At 39.0% G+C, this 21,137-nt stretch overlaps 1 protein-coding gene across 1 annotated transcript in view; it reads left to right on the top strand.

Annotated features, from left to right (window-relative positions):
• LOC136872264 (serine/threonine-protein kinase par-1-like) overlaps positions 1–21,137 on the top strand; it is a 161,645-nt gene that overhangs the window by 76,497 nt on the left and 64,011 nt on the right. The window contains exons 6-7 of the mRNA XM_068227400.1: positions 4,587–4,984; positions 14,950–15,048. Of these exons, the coding sequence (XP_068083501.1) occupies positions 4,587–4,984; positions 14,950–15,048 (497 nt within the window). The remainder of the gene's footprint in view (positions 1–4,586; positions 4,985–14,949; positions 15,049–21,137) is intronic.

Here is a 21,137-nt window from a genome sequence, read left to right as displayed (position 1 = left end):
GCCCAAGAGAGTTTTGGTTTACTCGGTCTGCCATCTAGTGGGCCTAGAGTAAAACGGAACGTCAAAATTGACGAGCAGACAGCCAGATGGCATCAAATTGAAATGTCTGCACACGGTAGCTGAGGCATTGTTGTTGTTGTTGTTGTTATCTCTTCGTACTGCATGTGGTGTTCAGGCAGTGAAAGGTGGAGGGATCAATGATCACTGTAAACAATCTTGTGATCACTTCACATGAATCTGTTCTTTTTTTCTTTTTTGTTAAATTTACTTTACATCACACTGACACAGATGGGTCTTATCTCGATGATAGGATAGGAAAGCACTACAAGTGGAAAGGAAGCAACCATGGCCTAAATTAAGCTACAACCCCAGCATTTGCCTGGTGTGAAAATGAGAAACCACGGAAAACCATCTTTAGGGCTGCCGACAGGGGTTCAAACCCACCATCTCCAAAATGCAAGCTGACAGCTGTTTCTGTTTTTGATACTTAACCTATTATACACACAGTTTTATTCCGAGTTAATATGAGTTTTAATGTGTATTTTTAGAAATCAATGCCTATATTAAGAACTAATAGTTTCCATTCAAAGAAAAAAGATTAAGTAATGTACCAGTAATGATTATTATCTGTCACTTAAGTTGTAAGTGGCGCTTACAAATCTTATATGGGCACCTCACCAGTGGTTACAAGTCAATATTGATAGAAAGAACAATACCAAGGAGAGATAAGGACAAGTATAAAAATACACAGAAGAACCAGGATAAATTTCACATCTATGCACTGTCGTCTTCAGAGTTTGGCTTTCTCCTCATCAATTTTAGGTCGTCTTGTTTTTTGTTGGGTTTTTTTTTTTTTTCAGACTTTGATGAGTTTGTTTTGACTTCTCAGCTTCACTTGGGGGTTGGACATTCACTCTAAATTTATATAGGCACTGAAAGTTGTTGACAATAACAGTGAATTACATGTTAATAAATCTTATTGTTATGATCCGTATTGAAAAATACTACCAGTATGTGTAATTGGGTACAATAGAGGGTCCATCTTTTCATTACACAAAATAATCTATTGATTATTATATCATTAACCTTTTATTTTTGGAACATGTTTTTTTCCATATTTTGGACATCATCAGCTGCTACCTAATAACTAAGATTAAAACTGATGTTAAAATAAAACACAAGTTTTTAAGCTTCTGTGAGCTATCTTGTCTAATGTAATGATTAAACGTTAAAGTCAATAAAACTTAAAACTACTACTTCTTGTCTTATAACAGTCCAATTTAAAATACACTTCTTATAAAAAGGCACTTGTAATAAAAAAATCTTGAAAAATCTTGATTTGGAATTTGATTTGGAGCAGCTACATATCAAGATCTACATCAAGATTTTCCATTTTCTTTGAAGATGCACCAATTTTCAATTTGCTAAATTCAATAAAGCTCATGGGAAAACTCTGGAATGTTTAGGTTTCTATTTACCTCAACAAGTTTTCAGCCATGGCTAGTTATACGTTGCAATGGCGAGAGCACGATCATTTGACGGCCTTAAAGTAGTGCCAAAAATAATCGGATAAAAAATGTCGTATATAAGGAAATCTTTCAGTAAATATTTCCCCATTGATCGTCATGTTTTGACTGGTTTCAACTAGTTCTTATTTATCAACTGTGAGGTGAACATAAAGAAGAGTAATTACAACACCACACATTGTTCATCCATGTCCACATGATAATTGAGATCACATCGATCATAGCTAATTTCTCAAACCCCCTGTGGGTGGGGGTGGTAGAATCCATGGTATCCCCTGCCTGTCATAAAAGGTGACTGAAAGGGGCACCAGGGGCTCTTAACTTGGGAGCATGGGTTGGCGACCACAAGGGGCCCTTAGCTGAGTCCTTTCATTGCTTTCACTTATTGTGCCTGGCTGTTCGCTTTCATCTATCCTATCCAACCTCCCTTGATCAACTCTTATTCTTTTCAGACCCTGACAGTGGTCTATTAGAGCATTCGAGGCCTAGGGAGTCTTTCATTTTCACGCCTTTCATGGCCCTTGTCTCTTTAGCTGACATCTTCAGTTTTCCCTGTGATTAGTGTTAATAAAGTATGGTTGCCCAGTTGTACTTCCTCTTAAAATAATAATCATCACCACCACTATCAGTTTCTCCCAAGAACTCTAGACCAATGGCATCACTCAGTATTTGTGGAGAAGGTAGGCCATAATTTTCTAAAGACTGACCTCCAATACTATATATTAGCCCCTCAAGTTCTGCCAAGCACTAATCAAACAGAAGGGGTGAATTTTCTTAACTGCTGACTAGATTTACTCTCTCAGTTTCCTTGGGATAACCCTCGGAAAGTGAATCCTTAAATTTATTCCAGAGGTCCACTGGATTACCAACACTACAGAAAGCTATGAGAACTGAAAAAAAAGTTGCAGTAGCTTATAAGGATTATCAACAATGGAGGCTTCTCCTTAAAGTTTCTTGCTAGAGAGTGTAGTCTTCCAAAAACCTAAGCACTCTGAATACAGCTTGGTAAGTTGGTTGGATCTCAATATCTACCATTCTTAAATGTCAGAAGGAGGTAAATCCATGAAAAGTGTGGAGGAGCATCCTAAGGTAGTAACATTCGCTGATATTAGGATGAATGGTGTAGACTCTCCCAAGAGCAGAATCCTTTTTTAACTCCAGGATGCCCCTGTATAACATGGCCAATCTTCCACCTATTAAATGTACTTGCTGAAGGAGCAAAGCCTAGATGAAACAAATATGAAATTAAGTAAGCAATTTAACTTCCTCACTTAGCAAGAATTTGTTTATTTTAGAAGATCCTTTTTCTCCATGTAAATTAAACTCTGCAGCCTAACTGTTTCTTGGACTGTGTCCACTGCATCTCATATCAGAAAGCATATTTCCTTTTTTGCTAGTGGTTTATCAAGTTGGTGATGGAAGAGTAATTTTTCAGTAACTTCAGGAAAGACGACTCACCTGGATTGGACATATGCCGTGACATGGAGGCTTGCTACAGGACATAATGGAAAGCAGATTGGAGGGAAAGAAGCAATGAGGAAGAACATGCCTCACTTTTATAGGCCAACTAAAACACGGAATTGGGAAACTAAAGGCAAGGAGCTCTCTGCCATGAACATTGGAGGGCTATTATCAGAAGAACAAACTAGCTGGGCGGCTGATACACTATGAATAGATGGTTTAACATCGCACAAACTCAGATAAGTTTTTAGAAACGAAATGATGCAAAAGGGCTAGGACTGGTAAGGAAGCAACCATGACTTTAATTAAGGTGTGCAAATGGGAGACTACAGAAAAAGATTTTCAGAGCTGCGGCAGTAGGGTTCAAACCCAACATCTCCCAACTGCAAGCTTGCAGTTACACAGACTTTTCTGTGCAGCAACCGAGTGAGTGGCTGTGCAGTTTTGGTCACGTAGCTGTCAGCTTGCATTCAGGAGATAGTGGGTTCAAGCCCTATGGTTGGCAGCCCTGAAAATGGTCTTACATGGTTTTCCATACCAGAAAAATGCTGGGGCTGTACTGTAATTAAGGCCACAGCTGCTTCCTTCCCACTCCTAGCCCTTTCCAATCCCACTGTTGCCATAAGTCCTATCTGTATCGGTGCGACATTAAGCAAATGGTAAAATAATATGTATAATTCTGTGCAGCCAACTTGCTTGGTTGATCAGCGTCTTAGTTGTTCTCATGGTACTGAGCATACCATGATCCAGTTTTAAGTACAGCATTAGAATCTTTGGACAGGAGAGGACTCAAACCTGGCCCCTAGATGAGAGTCAGAACTGCTATTCCTATACCATGGAGCTAGTTGATTTTTTACATCACTCTTGATTAATCCAATTCTTTATTTGGTCAATATGATTCAGTATCTGCTTCATAATTGGCTCAACAGCCTTTTGGACCTAGTTCTTCCTTGGAAGTTTTGGTTGATCCTTCCTGTTTAATGTTTGCTCCTCCAGTTTTTAATTTTCTCAATCCTGATGTCCTGACCTACATGTTCTTCCCAGCTCGGCTTTGGTCCACCAAGTTTTCGAGATCCTTCTGCAACATAGTAAATTTTCATTATCCTCTTATCACTGGCAGTAGTACATGTCCAGACCACTCTCTCCTCTTGGTCTTAATGCTTTATCAATATACCTGGTTCATTAAATAGTTCACAATCATATCATCTTCTCCATACTCTGTTTTCTTCTACTGGCCCAAAAATGCATCTCCCAAAGATACCTTGCTATCTTTCATCAGATCTTGACAAAGGCATGTTTTAGAAGCATATAACAGTACTGATCTCACTAAAACCCTGTAAATCATCATCAGTTTTCTTCTATGGTAATCGAGACCAGACAATGTCTAAGTTCATACAGGCACCAATTTGCAGAAAATATCCATTTGTGCATTCTATTACTAACACTACCCCAATACTGTGGAACTTGCTGATTCCTGACATGACGTCACTCATTAGAGGACAGGACATATTTATGTCATCTCATAAAATAAAAATATATTTTCAAAGTCAGTAGATATACAATAATACGTTAGTGCACTAAAAATGTGTATGTTTATAGATGTTGGAGAAGATTGCTGTGATGACAGGTTTATCACGCAGCGTGGTGGAAAAGGAGCTAAGCATCAATAGTTATGGATCGGTGGGAGGCATGTATAACATCATGGCGCATATGAAGCGCCTGGTTCGATCAGAGACTAATGGTGTCAAATGGACTGGCTCTGTCCGAAGACGCTCTTGTTCCAGTAATCGTCGTCCAGTTACATCCTTAAACAAACAGCCTTTTGAACTCTCTGCCACAAGATTTTCATCTGTTATGCGCCCAAGGACCTCACCTATTGAACACGTCCCGCCCACCACTGGACAGACACGAGTACATGGAACTCAGCTACGTACTGTAAAACCCAGCCACACCAGGACATCAGCTACTCAACCAGCCGACTGGAGCAAGAGACTGTGGTATGTGTTTAATAAGAAAAATTAATATCAGCATTGCTTACTTACAAGGATTCCAGAAACAATTCAGTCATCCATAAGCAAAAGAATGTCAGTGTGTTAGAGTTATTACAACATGATTTCTCTGTATCTATACGAAAGACACAAAATGTTTTGCATTTGCTAAGGAAAGAAAGCTAACAAGAGCAAAATATGTATGTGTAAGAAAACAGATGGAGAGCAGTGACCTTCCTAGTAAGTACATGTGGACAGAGAACACATCAAACCGAGTAAGTTGGCCATGAAGTTAAAGAGTCACATAGCTGTGAACTTGCATTCAGGAGATAGTGGGTTTTCGAACCCCACTGTCGGCAGCCCTGAAGATGGTTTTCTATGGTTTCCCATTTTCATACCAGGCAAATGCTGGGGCTGTACCTTAATTAAGACCATGGCCGCATCCTTCCCACTCCTAACCCTTCCCTATCCCATTGTCGTTGTAAGACCTATCTGTGTCAGTGTGATGTAAATCAAATAGGAAAAGAACACATCAAAATATGCAAATAAGTCCAAAATGTTTGGCTGCAGCCATTGTCAGTTTAGGATAGAGTAAGAGGTCTTGGACGCATGGGTTTCCTTTATGTGTACTCTATCCTCGTGCACTTCCATGGTTCATTCCTTAATTAAGGCCATGGCTACTTCCTTCCCACTCTTATCCCTTCCTTATCCCATCATCGCCATAAGACCTATCTGTGTCAGTGTGACGCAAATCAAATACGAAAAAAAATTAAGAAAGAACACATCAAAAGAAGCAAATGGGTTCCAAACATTTGGCTGCAGCCTTTGTCAGTTTAAGATAGAGTAAGAGGTCTTGGATGCATGCGTTTTGTTTTTGTGTACTCTATCCTCATGTGCTTATATGGTTAATTGCTGCTCTCCATTTGCTTCTTGCACATATATAAAATGTTTTATATATTATGACATTTATCTGAGAATTTATAAGCATTGCATAAGTAAGTCGCATGACATTAATTTCCCAGATAGCAACAAAACACTAATGACAACAATTCAAACTGAGATTTTTTCTTTGATATCTACCTTTAAGTCATAGTCTGTCTCTGACGAGATTGATTCTCTCAAAGAAGTTAGCTGTCATGTTGTTCCTGGTTGTTGCTTTCCACTAGATGTGTTCAAACTCTGAGCTTTCAAACATCCCTAATGCAATCAACCAGGATTTATCAGCCTATTTAAATAGGATTAAACCAGTGGTGTATCCTGGAATCTCCACTGAGGCATGCAACTAGTAACCATGCAGTAACACAATGTATTAAGTAAGTTTAAATTCTACTCACCCTAATTACATGTGAACTCGAGCCAAACAGTTTTACTGTGAGTTTCTGGATTGAATGTGCGTATACAATTCTTGTTTTCTGTTTTTAAATTTGTGAGGGAAGTCTCCCGACTTTAACTATTGGAATATTGTCATCAAACGAACAACCAGTAAATGGCTTTTCAAACTGATTTACACTTATATCCGTTTTAGACTCATCCATCGTTAATACCACATATGCGCAAAATAATAATAAAACACCAAAAACGACGAATAGCACAGGAACAGCACACACAAAATGAACTCACTAAACAGCAAAACACACAATGAATGAACTCACTAGTTAGCCAGAACTCAAGCACTGGAGGGAAGTCACCCCAGTGGCACTGGTCAGTTTCGTCATGTTGAGTTCACGCAGGGGCGTAATCTGTGGGTCCCTTTAGCTGTAAACTTGGACATGCCTACTTTCTCCAAGTTGCTAACAGATGGCAGAGGGTAGCACGTGTATGGGGTGACAAAGTCTGACCAAGTTTCAATTGCAGTGACATCATTCGGAGGGTTTCAGAACTATGTCTGCCACCGAATGCAATTTTAAGATTGAATGCCTTACATCCTTACCTCCTTCTTTTGCTATTTATTTATTTCTAGAGTGAAATAAATAGATGGTGAGACTACACCAGCACCACACGTAGTCAAGCAATGGAACTAGTACAGCTGCGCAGAACTTTTGAACTTCTGAGAGATGAAATCATTAATATTTGACTTGAAACAACCTGAAATTGTACTTCAAACAGTTCTTTGTGTTATCATAACACATGCAAGGAATGCCTTGCATTCAAGGAGAATACGGCCCGGGATTAAACCTATATCACATATATTTGTTAATATTACAAATCATCAAATCGTCAAAGATAAGAGAAAGAGAATGTTTTAGACTAAACTTCTTTGTTCTCTTTCCACTACCTATATTAAATCTCTTGGGATGTTTTTTTACTTATGTGTTTGTCTAAAGTTTGTCATATTCCAACGCCTGCTTTAACTTTCTTTCTTTCTTTCTTTCTTTCTTTCTTTCTTTCTTTTGCTTCTTACCCAGATCCTCCAGGTTCAATTCCCAGCCAGGTCAGTTATTTTTCTGTGCATCTGAGGCCTGGTTCGAGGTTCACTCACTCAGCCTGCGTGATTACAATTAAGGACCTATCTAATGATGATATAGCGGTCACGATAACGAATGCCAAGAATAACAGCCGAGAGGATTGTCGTGTTGACCACACACCTAGTAACCTTTAGCCCTTCGGGCTGAAAAACGGTCATTTGGTAGGCCAATGACCTCTCGGGGCCGATAGCGCCAGGGGATTTATTTATGATTTATTTATTTCCTTGTATTTTGACTTCTTCCTTATCCCACAATTCCTCCATCAATGTAGAAACATGTAGAAACATTTTCAAGAATGATCTTCTCATTGAGTGTGAATGCCTGACCTCCTGATGAAGCTAGAAAGCCAAAATGAGTTCATTGGGGCCTGGGAAGAAATAGACCTAAAAGAATTGGGATTGACGAAGCTAGAGATCATTTCATCATCATCATTGTACAGTTCCAGATTCCCAGGTACTGTTAATGAGCCTCTTCCACTTCTTGCTGTTCATATACAACTTGTCATGGAGAACATCATCCACTGTCCATCCTCTGGTAACTAGACCAACCTTAATTATGTCCATCCATTGGGTTTTAGGACTTCCTGCAGGTCTTTTTCCCTCTACCTGTCTTTCCAAATTTATTCTGGCTGTTCTTGTAGGCTCCATCCTCATCACATGCCTGTACCACCATAGTCTGGATGTGCTGATTCAGTCTAATAGGGATGTCTTTATTCCGGCTTCTTTCCTCACCTCTTCATTTCTTAACTTGTCCATCTTGGTCTTCTCGATGGTGGATCTAAGAAATTTCATCTCTGATGCTTGCAGTCTTGATGAATCTCTTTTTGTGAGGGTGCACGCTTCAATACCATAGGTCAATATTGGTATGAATTAGCTGTTAAACATCATCAGTTTGGCCGGTTTTAAAATCATGTCATCCCATAAAAGTGTTCTTACTTGTTGGTAGAATTCTGATCCCTTTTTTACTCTGTTTGTAATTTCCTTTCTGACCAAATTATCACTGGAGATTACACTTCCAAGGTAAGAGAAACTATCCACACACTCTAGCTGGTGGTCTCCCAGTTTTACACTTGCTGGATGCCCTTCTCTGTTGACTGCCATCACCACAGTCTCGGTCTCGCTGATGTTGAGGTTACATTCCTGGAACTGGGATTTCCATACATTGAGTTTGGTCTGTACTTCCTCTTCTGTTTCACCCCAAATCATGATATCATCAGCAAAGGTCACTGCATTCAGTTCACCTTACTTTTCCTTGACGTTCTTCATTATATTGTCCATAACAGTGATGAACAGTAGTGGGGACAGTGCACTTCCTTGCTGATGATTGACCTTCCCCAATATGTACACAGCTAGTACAGTCTTTGTACAACATCTGAATTTTCTTTACTAGTCCTTCAGGCACATTTCTTTTCCTCAGACACTCCCAGATCTTATCTCTTATAACACTATCATAGGCCTTTTTTATATTCAGGAATACAATGACCACGTTCTTGCCTTTCTCCCAATACTTTTCCATCAGCATGTGAGTGCTAAAAATTAGATGCACTATTGATCTGTTACTTCTGAATCCATATTGCTCCTCCTCTAACTGTGGTTCAATGATGGTTTTCAATCTCCTTTCTATGATCTCTAGAATTTTTGGCCCATGAGACAGCAGGGTTATTCCTCTATAGTTGGTGGGTTTCTGTCTGCTGCCTTTCTTAAACAGGAGAATTATGACGCCCTTGCCCCAATCTACAGGTATTTTGTTGTCTGTCCATATGGCATTTAGTACTCTGTGTAGCCATTGTATACCCTGGATGCCTGCTGCCTTTATCATGTCCGCATTCACTTCATCTTTACCAGAAGATTTTCCTTTAGGCACAAATTTTAAGGCTGTCTCAGTTTCTGTCCAGGTGATGGGAGGTTCTTCATTGTAGGCTTGGATTTCCAGTTCTGTAGTTTGTTCTTGAACAGGTCTATTCAGTAGGTGGTCGAAATGGTTCTTTGGGACTTCTCCCATGTCACTTTCTGTCCTAGCCAGATTTCCATTTTCATCTTCAAGTGCCGTTATGGTATTCATTGGTTTTCTTTTACCTCTGGTAACACTATACAGTAGTTTCTTATTGCCTCTGCCGTCTTCCTCCAGTTTCTGAGTGATATTCCATGCCTTGGTCTTTTCTTCTATACTGTTCTTTTAACATCCCGTTTCTTGTTTCAGTATAATTGTTCGAGGTTTCTGATTTTTGCCTTGTCTCTAATAAGATCCAGTTTATTTTTCTCCCGATCCCCTTCTTTCCATAAGAGGTTTCTTTCCCTGATTGCTACTCTCACCCTTTCATTCCACCAAGGCATTTCCTTCTCCCTTATTCTCATACTTGTCTTTCCACAAACTTCAGTTGCTTCTTTAACCAATGTCTCCCTTAGTCTGGTCCATTCTGCCTCTCCATTTTTCCTTTCATCTCTTGGTAACAGGGTTTTTATTCATTTCTGATACTCAGTTCTCTTATCTGTTTTCTGGAGTTCCCATACTTTGATTTTTAGCATTTTCCTGTTCTGTACTTTTGGCACATAGAAGTTTCTCAGGTCCGCTACTAATAGACGGTGGTCACTGTCAAGGCTCTCGCTGGGTATTACTCTGACATCTGTTACCATTCTGCTCCTTTCTTCAGCTGAGATGACATCATCAGTTACAGTCTTTTGTAGTACATTCCAACTGTATTGTGTTATCTTCTTGAACAAACTGTTTTTCATCACCAACCCATTCCTCATACAGAAGTCAAGGAGATGTTCACCTTCCATATTTCGTCCACCATATCCGTGAGGTCCCATTTCGTTCTCATATCCTGTTCTATACGTCCCAATCTGTGCATTCAGATCTGCTATAATGATTACTCTCTCTTTACTAATAACCTTTTCCAAATCATCAAAGAACTGGTTCTTATCCTTTTGACAACATCCAGTTTGAGGTGTGTATACCTGTACCAAAGTTAGTTTTTCCTTCCCTAAACGCACAGTCACCTTTATTATTCTCTCACTAACATACTGAATGTCAGCGACTTCTCCTAGATCTTTACTCATGATGAAACCAACACCGTTCCTCATCTCTTCGTCATTTCCATGCTAATACTGTGTATACTGTTTTCTTAATTTCTTCATTCCTTTTCCTCTCCATTTGGTTTCACTCAGCCCCAGTATCATTAATTTCCTCCTTTCCATGATGTTCACTAGTTCTTCACATTTTCCTGTGAGACTGAGTAAGTTGATGAAATGAAATGCCGTATGGCTTTTAGTGCCGGGATATCCCAGGACGGGTTTGGCTCGCCAGGTGCAGGTCTAAATGGAAATTCTAAGTTCCCATGGAGGGATTTAGATTCTTTTCCACCAATAGAGCATATCAAAAATCAGATCAAAAATTAGATGGATGGCTTTTCCGGCGTTTGCTCTATTAACCAGCGTTTCGTCTTAGGTCTGACACTAGGTCTTTCGATTTGACTCCCGTAGGCGACCTGCGCGTCGTGATGAGGATGAAATGATGATGAAGACAACACATACACACAGCCCCCGTGCCATTGGAATTAACCAATTAAGGTTAAAATCCCCGACCCGGCCGGAAATCGAACCCGGGACCCTCTGAACCGAAGGCCAGTACGCTGACCGTTCAGCCAATGAGTCGGACAGTAAGTTGATGATCCCAATCCATGTTAGCCTCCTCCGGGATTTTTGCATTTTTGCAGGACCCTGTCTATCATCAGGCCATAAACCATCATTCCTGACATGAGTCTGGCATCTCAATTTAGTTGATAAATGCGTTCTGAGACTCTTATGTGTTTTGAAAGCAACTAAACATAAGCTCTTTTACTGGTTTGCTAGGCCTAATGTAATTAAGAATTTTCCACCTTTCAATACTCTTAAAATAAGAAATGTAAGTTTACATTCTTATTTAATTAAAATTGTTACCGGTTTCGAACAGTATCCATGGTCATCATTAGCCAATTACAAATAAGTGTAAAATAATGTATAAACAAATAAAATGCAAAGTTTAAATAATAATTAGCCTTTGAGGATCCCTCCTCATCCCACAAGGCATTGGGTTCCATCTGTACTACCCCCAGAGGAATGGGTTGCCTCCTCCGCTAGCTTCACCATACTGAATCATATTCTCTGCTTTTTCTGCCATTGAGCTGGGATCCTTTACCAGATATTACACACCAGATCAGTGTGCTCTGAGAAAGTGAAATCTGTCTGCAAAAGAATAAGGGTAGAAAATCTCCAGGACGAGGAAATTAGACAGAAGTACATGGATATGATTAGTGAGAAGTTTCGAACAGTAGACAGTAAGCAGGTTCAGGATATAGAAAGTGAATGGGTGGCATACAGGAATGTAGTAGAAACAGCAAGGGAATGCCTAGGAACAACTGTGTGTAAAGATGGGAAAAGGCGAACATCTTGGTGGAATGATGAAGTGAGAGCAGCCTGTAAACGTAAAAAGAAGGCTTATCAGAAATGGCTCCAAACAAGGGCCGAGGCAGACAGGGATTTGTACGTAGATGAAAGAAACAGAGCGAAACAAATAGTTGTAGAATCCAAAAAGAAGTCATGGGAAGATTTTGGTAATAACCTGGAAAGGCTAGGTCAAGCAGCAGGGAAACCTTTCTGGACAGTAATAAAGAATCTTAGGAAGGGAGGGAAAAAGGAAATGAACAGTGTTTTGAGTAATTCAGGTGAGCTCATAACAGATCCCAGGGAATCACTGGAGAGGTGGAGGGAATATTTTGAACATCTTCTCAATGTAAAAGGAAATCATCATGGTGGTGTTGCAAACAGTCAAGCTCATGGGGAGGAGGAAAATGATGTAGGTGAAATTATGCTTGAGGAAGTGGAAAGGATAGTAAATAAACTCCATTGTCATAAGGCAGCAGGAATAGATGAAATTAGACCTGAAATGGTGAAGTATAGTGGGAAGGCAGGGATGAAATGGCTTCATAGAGTAGTCAAATTAGCGTGGAGTGTTGGTAAGGTACCTTCAGATTGGACAAAAGCAGTAATTGCACCTATCTATAAGCAAGGGAACAGGAAGGATTGCAACAACTATCGAGGTATCTCATTGATTAGTATACCAGGCAAAGTATTCACAGGCATCTTGGAAGGGAGGGTGCGATCAGTCGTTGAGAGGAAGTTGGATGACAACCAGTGTGGTTTCAGACCACAGAGAGGCTGTCAGGATCAGATTTTCAGTATGCGCCAGGTAATTGAAAAATGCTACGAGAGGAATAGGCAGTTGTGTTTATGTTTCATAGATCTAGAGAAAGCATATGACAGGGTACCGAGGGAAAAGATGTTCGCTATACTGGGGGACTATGGAATTAAAGGTAGATTATTAAAATCAATCAAAGGCATTTATGTTGACAATTGGGCTTCAGTGAGAATTGATGGTAGAATGAGTTCATGGTTCAGGGTACTTACAGGAGTTAGACAAGGCTGTAATCTTTCACCTTTGCTGTTTGTAGTTTATATGGATCATATGCTGAAAGGTATAAAATGGCAGGGAGGGATTCAGTTAGGTGGAAATGTAGTAAGCAGCCTGGCCTATGCTGACGACTTGGTCTTAATGGCAGACTGTGCCGAAAGCCTGCAGTCTAACATCTTGGAACTTGAAAATAGGTGCAATGAGTATGGTATGAAAATTAGCCTCTCGAAGACTAAATTGATGTCAGTAGGTAAGAAATCCAACAGAATTGAATGTCAGATTGGTGATACAAAGCTAGAACAGGTCGATAATTTCAAGTATTTAGGTTGTGTGTTTTCCCAGGATGGTAATATAGTAAGTGAGATTGAATCAAGGTGTGGTAAAGCTAATGCAGTGAGCTCGCAGTTGCGATCAGCAGTATTCTGTAAGAAGGAAGTCAGCTCCCAGACGAAACTGTCTTTACATCGGTCTGTTTTCAGACCAACTTTGCTTTATGGGAGCGAAAGCTGGGTGGACTCAGGATATCTTATTCATAAGTTAGAAGTAACAGACATGAAAGTAGCAAGAATGATTGCTGGTACAAACAGGTGGGAACAATGGCAGGAGGGAACTCAGAATGAGGAGATAAAGGCTAATTTAGGAATGAACTCGACGGATGAAGCTGTACGCATAAACCGGCTTCGGTGGTGGGGTCATGTGAGGCGAATGGAGGAGGATAGGTTACCTAGGAGAATAATGGACTCTGTTATGGAGGGTAAGAGAAGTAGAGGGAGACCAAGACGACGATGGTTAGACTCTGTTTCTAACGATTTAAAGATAAGAGGTATAGAACTAAATGAGGCCACAACACTAGTTGCAAATCGAGGATGGTGGCAACGTTTAGTAAATTCTCAGAGGCTTGCAGACTGAACGCTGAAAGGCATAACAGTCTATAATGATAATATATGTATGTATGTAAGATGAGGAAGTTGAGTGAATATTCATTTTTCATGACCGCATTGTACTTGAAATAAGCTTTCAGCATATTTCAGTAAATATCTATGATGATTTATTTGCATGAGCTATTTTCATATAAAACCAAAAGAGAGATACATCAAGTCTTCAGCACTCCCTCCTGGTGAAATGTTTTGGACAATTATTAATTGAGGCTTATCATAATGAAACTGAATGTCCACCTGTGCTGCTACAGCTTATCAGTGAGTCTAGCCATGGAATGTGGGCAGTCTGTTTCCCCAACATCCACTGCATGTGCAGTAATAGTGTGCTGCCTCTGGATGTATAATAAGATTGAGTGGAACTTTTAAATGTAGGAAATATCATAATATGAAGATAAAGTTGGAATTCAAGGAGACAAATTGGGGCAAATACTCATTTATAGAAAGAGGAATTAGGAACTGGAATAATTTACCCAGGGAATAATTGATAAATTTCTAACTTCTTTGAAATCAGTTAAGAAAACACTAGGTAAGCAACTGATAGGGAATTTGCCATCTGAGCAACAGTCCTATACGGAGATCAATGGTGATTAATAGACTGAAGCTGTGCAGCCACTTTGGTGGGGGCGTTTATTATTGTCCTCCATTGACATATCAGAAGTGTGATAATGGAGGATAGTTTTATGTACATCTCACTAGCCATTCTTCATGTCTCTGAGATGTTGTTAAAGTCCTGATTATGTCTCGTAAGTAACGAATGGAGTACAGATTTTAATGATCTAAATTACTAAACCATTTTCATAGATTGAACCTCTCCTCATCAGTCTTGTTTCCTCTAAAGTAATTTCTTCTTAACCCCCAATGACCTTTGTTCTGTTTCCCAACTTCATTAGCAGGACAGATATTCACACTCCTTGAGCGAGCTATTTTTGAGAATTACTACCATTTTTCTTGGTAAGGAGAAAAATAGAAAAAGAAAAAAAGGAGAAGTGGGGGTAAACAAGTATTCATATTCTGCTTTGCACCACAGATTTTTATCAAGTTCCAAGGTATATGTTCAAGAAGAACACATGCACAAATATGCACACGCAACTTTACTATACGTAACATTTGTTTTGATTTACAGCTACATAACCCAACCCACACCATACATGATGAATGGGACTTCCAGGGCTCATAACAGAAATCCAAGAAGAACCCTTCCTCAAAATGCAAATGAAACTTAGTAAGTATTCTTATTTCAGGAATATTATATTGTTTTACTGTCTGGTCAGTAAATTTCACTTGATGCAACTAATTTAAATATGATCCAAATAGTATATAATGTCCCTAAAGGACTTAAATTTCTCATCACTTTCTGTCTGGCTTATTGCACAGGGTAAGTCAAAAGTCATGAGTGGATATTTATATGACATCGTAGGGAGAAGAAAAATATGATAATCAATGCAGAAACAAGTGTGAACCGAATGAAATACTGTATACAAAAGAGGACAAAAATACCTGTACAATTAACGTCACTTCAGCTTCCCCGCATATTGACCATCACATTCAACAGGATCATTCTGAGGATACAAGTAATCTTTCTTTTCAAATCCTTAACAGAGTTACCCCTCATGGTAAGGCAACCAAAAGGAGCCCCAGGGTCTCTCAACGTGGGAACGTGGGTAACAATCACAGAGTCCTAGCTGAATCTGGCATTGTTTCCACTTACTTGTGCCAATCTCTTCATTTTAATCTTTCCTATTAAACCTCCCTTGGTCAGCTCTTGCTCTCTTCCAACCCCAATGGTATTAGGTTTTCAAGACCTAGGAAGTCTTTCATTTACTCGCACTTTGTGGCCAAGCTACATAACCCAACCCACACCATACATGATGAATGGGACTTCCAGGGCTCATAATAGAAATCCAAGAAGAACCCTTTCTCAAAATGCAAATGAAACTTAGTAAGTATTGAAACGGGAATGTCACCGCGACATTCACTATCAAATCATTTCTAGCGCAACTCATAACAACACCTGTACAAGAGGTTTGAAAAGACCGCTGTGTGCGCAGGTGACAGATGTAGCAGTTAAGCATGCAATCCGCTTGCTGCAGGAGAGCCAGCCAAGGACAGATGACATAGCCATCGAACATTCCATTCCTTCCATCTCATTATCTCCAGTACCAAATGTGATATAAAAATTCTGATCACTTCACCGTACAGCCCCGAATAACAAAGGGTAGTATACCAAATTTCATCAAAATCGGCACTAGGATAGCGGAATAATTGAAGGTAGAAAATTGTCAAATTTGAAACCACACTGCCCGATCTATGCATATAAAAGGAGTTCATTGAGCTAGCATAAGTCAGTATCTGCATGTATTCCCAGCTGCCATGGTGTGCGGGTCAGCTGTGGGAGATATCTATTCGAGACTGTTACTCTATCTGGCAGACTGCCGACGATAGTTGTGTTAAAAAGTACAAGTGTTCATGTCTAAATTTCTAAGTGTCAGAGGTGAAAACTTTAGACTATATTTTGTGTGAGATAGGAGGTGATAGACTATCTCGAATCATCAATAGTTAATAGACTTATGAGCTGAACTGGAAAAGCTTGAGTAATTAACATTCTTTCTTCGAGTGAATAATCATGAATTATTAGTGACTTGCATAAACTGTAACATAATAGTAACAGTATTTATTCCATAAAAACCATGCTTTAATTCATTTACATAAGACTGTGCCTTAGTAATAGTGTTTGTTTTGCAAAAACTATGCTTTAATTTATTTCACAAGACTGTGTCTCAATGACAGTCTTTATTTTTGCAAAAACTGTGCCTTAGTGTCAGAAAAGGTTCAAGATTTTGTGAACTGTGATTTGAGTTACGTTGACAAGTGCATCGAGCGGCTATCATTGTATTTACATTGAACTTTGTTAATCTCTTTGTTTCATGACGAACCTTGGAACTTGTAGATTCTACGAACTGTGTTGTGTAATAATATTCAGTGCAGTACAGTAGAGAAGTGATATGTAAGATCTCGTTGACATTCCGTGCGAAGCCTATACACTTCTCTACTCCCTTCATGGGATCTCAGTGGAATTAAATTCTAAATTAATTATTCCACATTACACACAAACTATCATCAGACATCAGACTCTCAGGTTCGATCTCGATCCTCACCGATACTTCAAGATCCGTCAACCACCATGTGATAACGTAGTGCCATGGTGCTGAGAGGAGATCCATGGTGAGGGAGAAGAAGTCCGACAACGTGGGACATCACCGACGCCAACACCAAGGGACAGCGTCTCTTCCGACCATTGTTTAGACTACAATGAATAAACTTTTAATGTCCACCTATTCAATACAGTAATAATGTTGTACAGTACTAGTTTCGATGCATTTTTGCATCATCTTCAGCTGTACAAATAAATTGGAAAATAGGTAAATTATATAAAACTCATGATAGATGTTGATTGTGCATGATATAAAACCCTATGAAATCTACATTAAAACAATGACATATAATAAAACCTTATTGAATAAGTTAAAGACTTGCGAGTCAAACATATACTGAATGCTGAATAACAGTTCACAAGTTGATTCATGTCCCTGTGGACATACAGTAGTAAGCTCAATAAATTTGGTGAATGATTTACAATAATAAAATATTTTGTGTTTGGACATTTTCAAATCCATCCTTCACGTCTGTAAAAGGTGATATATGTTTGTCTAACTTTAATAAACAAGGAGTTTAATTTAAAAAGAACTTATTCAAATACCCTTCTCTTTGTAGTTCCTAGCATGGACCGTACATGCCCTGGCGTCAACCCATGCTCTTCGCTGAAGTTAAAGAATGGGCATTCTGGTTAAAGTATTCTTATTTCAGGATTCAATTTCAATTGATGCAACTAATTTAAATATGATCCAAATAGTGTATAATGTCTCTAAAGGACTTAAATTTCTCATCACTTTCTGTCTGGTTTATTGCAGAGGGTGAGTCAAAAGTCATGAGTAGATATTTATATGACATTGTAGGGAGAATACATTCATACCCTTTCTCCCCTCTCCCCTCTTTGGCCCATCCACTCTTACATTGTGCTGCTTATTCATCGTGGCTTATTAGCTTACCCTGCACCGCGCGACTTTGCTACTCTTGAGTATCATCATGTAATCCAAGCTAGCTCTTAAACCAAGAAGAGCATGTCAGAATGTATAGCCAATGAGTTCCTCCAACTAACTCAGTAACTTTGATCTATTTACCATGTTGATGGCCTTTGAGCAATCAATGAAGATTATGTACATTTTATTGCATTTCTTGGCAGTTACATTCTGGATGTCATGTAAGAGTTTGCCAGCTGACAACAGAGTCTATCTCCTGGCTCTAAAACTGAACTGTTTTTCTGGGAGCAACGGGTCTACTAGTATATTTATTCTCATAAATAATTTGAAGACTGCTGATTCCAGTGCTATTTCTCTATACGAGTCTCGCTTGCTTTCACTCCCTTTCCTTTATAAAGAATCTTAATAATTGACTTCCTCTATGTCATGAGAATTACACCTGTCTCTAAGCACTTACCTAAAAGCTCTGTATCCGCTGTTATTAGAAATGAGAGTGATAATCTTCTAGTGTTCATTGTAGATGCCATATACTACTGCTGCTGTGAGGCTTTTCACACTGAGGATTGCCTTCTTCACCTCTGCCTGCCTGAGAAAGTACACAAGGTTCAATAGTTTCCTCTATTCTTGATGCCATGTTTCTATTACACAATATCTTCTCTGTGTGCTTCTCAGATTTACCAGCCCTGCAGTGTAGGGGTAGCATGCCTGCCTCTTACCCGGAGCATAGCAAGTAGAAGGCAGAAGTGTGATCTCTCCCCTAGTTCATCCGTTCCTCCACTAGGCCACTTTTACAGCAGTAACTGAGCTTGACCTTATAAGTCAGCATATGAATAAAAGACAATTATTGCATGCAAAATATGCTTTTGTTTACCATTCCAGAAGTCAGTTGTCAGATAGTTTAGATAGCTTGCAGGTAGAATTTGTAGTCTTAGAAGATTTCAGTTCCTTTCTTATCTGTCTTGTTACAAAATGAAATTGACACTTTATATAATGTAATACAAGTTTAGGGATAATGTCCGCAACATGGTCATCGCAGCATCCTAATTCTTTCAAATTAATAGTGACACTGTGCAAACTGTCCAAACACTCGTAAAATATATCGTCCTATAGACTATGTTCACAGGAGAGTTTTTTTTATTCCACTACACTTTCAACATGCTGGGGCTGTACCTTAATTAAGGCCACGGCTGCTTCCTTCCTACTCCTAGCCCTTGCCTGTCCCATCGTCGCCGTAAGACCTATCTGTGTCGGTGCGACATAAAGCAAGTTGTAAAAAAAAAAAAAAAAAAAAGCCACTTTCAACTTGCACGAACACACTATAAACTGCTCTTGAAGGATAGGTGAGGAAAGTGCTGTCAATACTGTATTTATTGCTATAGTCCCTAATAAATGTGAGGGCTGCGGCAAGTATTTCTTCTGTAGGCTTTCTGTAAATCAGGCTGACACATTTATGACATTTTGTGACCTTGGATACGTTGTGTACTATATATCCTCCTAGACAATAAATCAAACACTCCTTTGCAAGACTGCGGAAATCACTGTTAATCAGATCTAAATTGTTCTCCCAGTCCAGTAAGGGGTTATCCATCTTCTCATTGAAGTCTAGTGCTTGCCTTATTGTATTCTGTGCATTTTATACTACAGCCTGATTTGTCTCTTCTGTCTTATTAGCCAGCGTTGTCATTTGATTGACGAATGATGTCAACATCGGTTCAAATTTGGGTTCACAATTACTACCCAATGACAGGGCAAGTTTGGTTGGGATATAAATAGACTGCAACAGGTGTAAATTCAGAAAATCTATTACTGAAGGGTGGTCGTCACAACTTAATGAGCGCAGTATACCGAAGTGCCGTTCTAGTGGATCCTGATTAAAATTGGCTGTGAACACATATCGGAATCCATTATTTCATAAATACTCAGACTGTATGGTGCTCTCAATTTTTACTCTTACGGATTTAAAAGTTCCTTCTGAAGCAAAAGTATTATTCTTCCCACTGAGGTTATCTCTCCATTTCATTAAGGTTTGATGCCCTACTGAATCTTTATAAGGAGCGCCTGCCAGTGTAGAAGTATTTAATAGATCTATTAGGATATTTAATTCTCTAGTGAACGTTTCTGTTGGTTCACTGTCTTCAAATCCCTCTGAGATTATTTGTTTTTGTTTGTTTAATTGTTTCATGAGTTATTGTGGCAAATTGGGGAATAAATGAGGGAAAGTGCCAGTTTTCATTTTCTGTCTATCCTCTAGCATCCTGAGCTACATCTGATCGGCAAAAATTATAAAATTTCACTTTTTTTTGTCTCTATGGATGTTCAGTAGGACTATAAATTTGACAAAAAATAATTTCATCCCTTAACAAAGTCAGAAGGGTATGTATCACCAAAGATACATCAGGACGCTATGGAGACAAAATATCCTGGACTGAATGGTAAATACATTTTTATTAGAATGTTTTATTTTTATATTTTAGGATTATTAGACCTTTTCTTAATACTAAATAGCTATATAAAATGTTAATAAGGATTTTTTTAAAAATATTATTCATTACATTGGAATTTTAAAATTAAAAAACCTCAAAGTTAGCAGTCTTGTTTGAATGAACACATATTTACAAAAATATAATTGAATTCACTGAGAATGCTAAGAAGGAATATCAAATTGTCTGGGAAAATCCCATGTTATGTATTGTTCTACCTCTTGTGGAAAGCAAGAAAGCAATTCCTGTCCAGGGATAAACTCAAAAAAAAAAAAAAAAAAAAACATTGCACTGTGTACAACGGGCCCAAGTTAATGCATTGCAGCCGGGAAGTCTACATCTGGACCGGTTCTTCTGTTTGTCCCTCATCATTTCCAGCATATGCAGAGCGTTTTCAAACCTGTTGCATGGTGGAGGTAATAACTGGGGTGTTCTTGGCCTTTTACGTTTTCCATGTTCATTGGTATCATCTTCACAGTCTTCGATCTCTTCTTCATCCCCTACGTTGTCCTTGTAAAAGTAAATAAGTTTTTCTGCAACGTCCAGTTTGAAATCGAAGTAAGTTAGAATGTCTTTCCTCTTAAAATCACTTCATAGACTATCTTGTCTGTATTCTATCCATGCCGCTGCCAAGGCAAAATCTATGAAATGGTGGATCACTTGTATTGTCCATTTGTTTGTTCGGCTTCTCATAACATATTTTCCCTGTACTCTGTCCAGCAAGTCAACTCCCC

Source organism: Anabrus simplex, chromosome 4 (assembly GCF_040414725.1).
Source record: "Anabrus simplex isolate iqAnaSimp1 chromosome 4, ASM4041472v1, whole genome shotgun sequence".
Taxonomy (NCBI): domain Eukaryota; kingdom Metazoa; phylum Arthropoda; class Insecta; order Orthoptera; family Tettigoniidae; genus Anabrus; species Anabrus simplex.
Note: the sequence above shows the minus strand (reverse complement) of the source record. Positions and strands in the feature narration are given on the sequence as shown.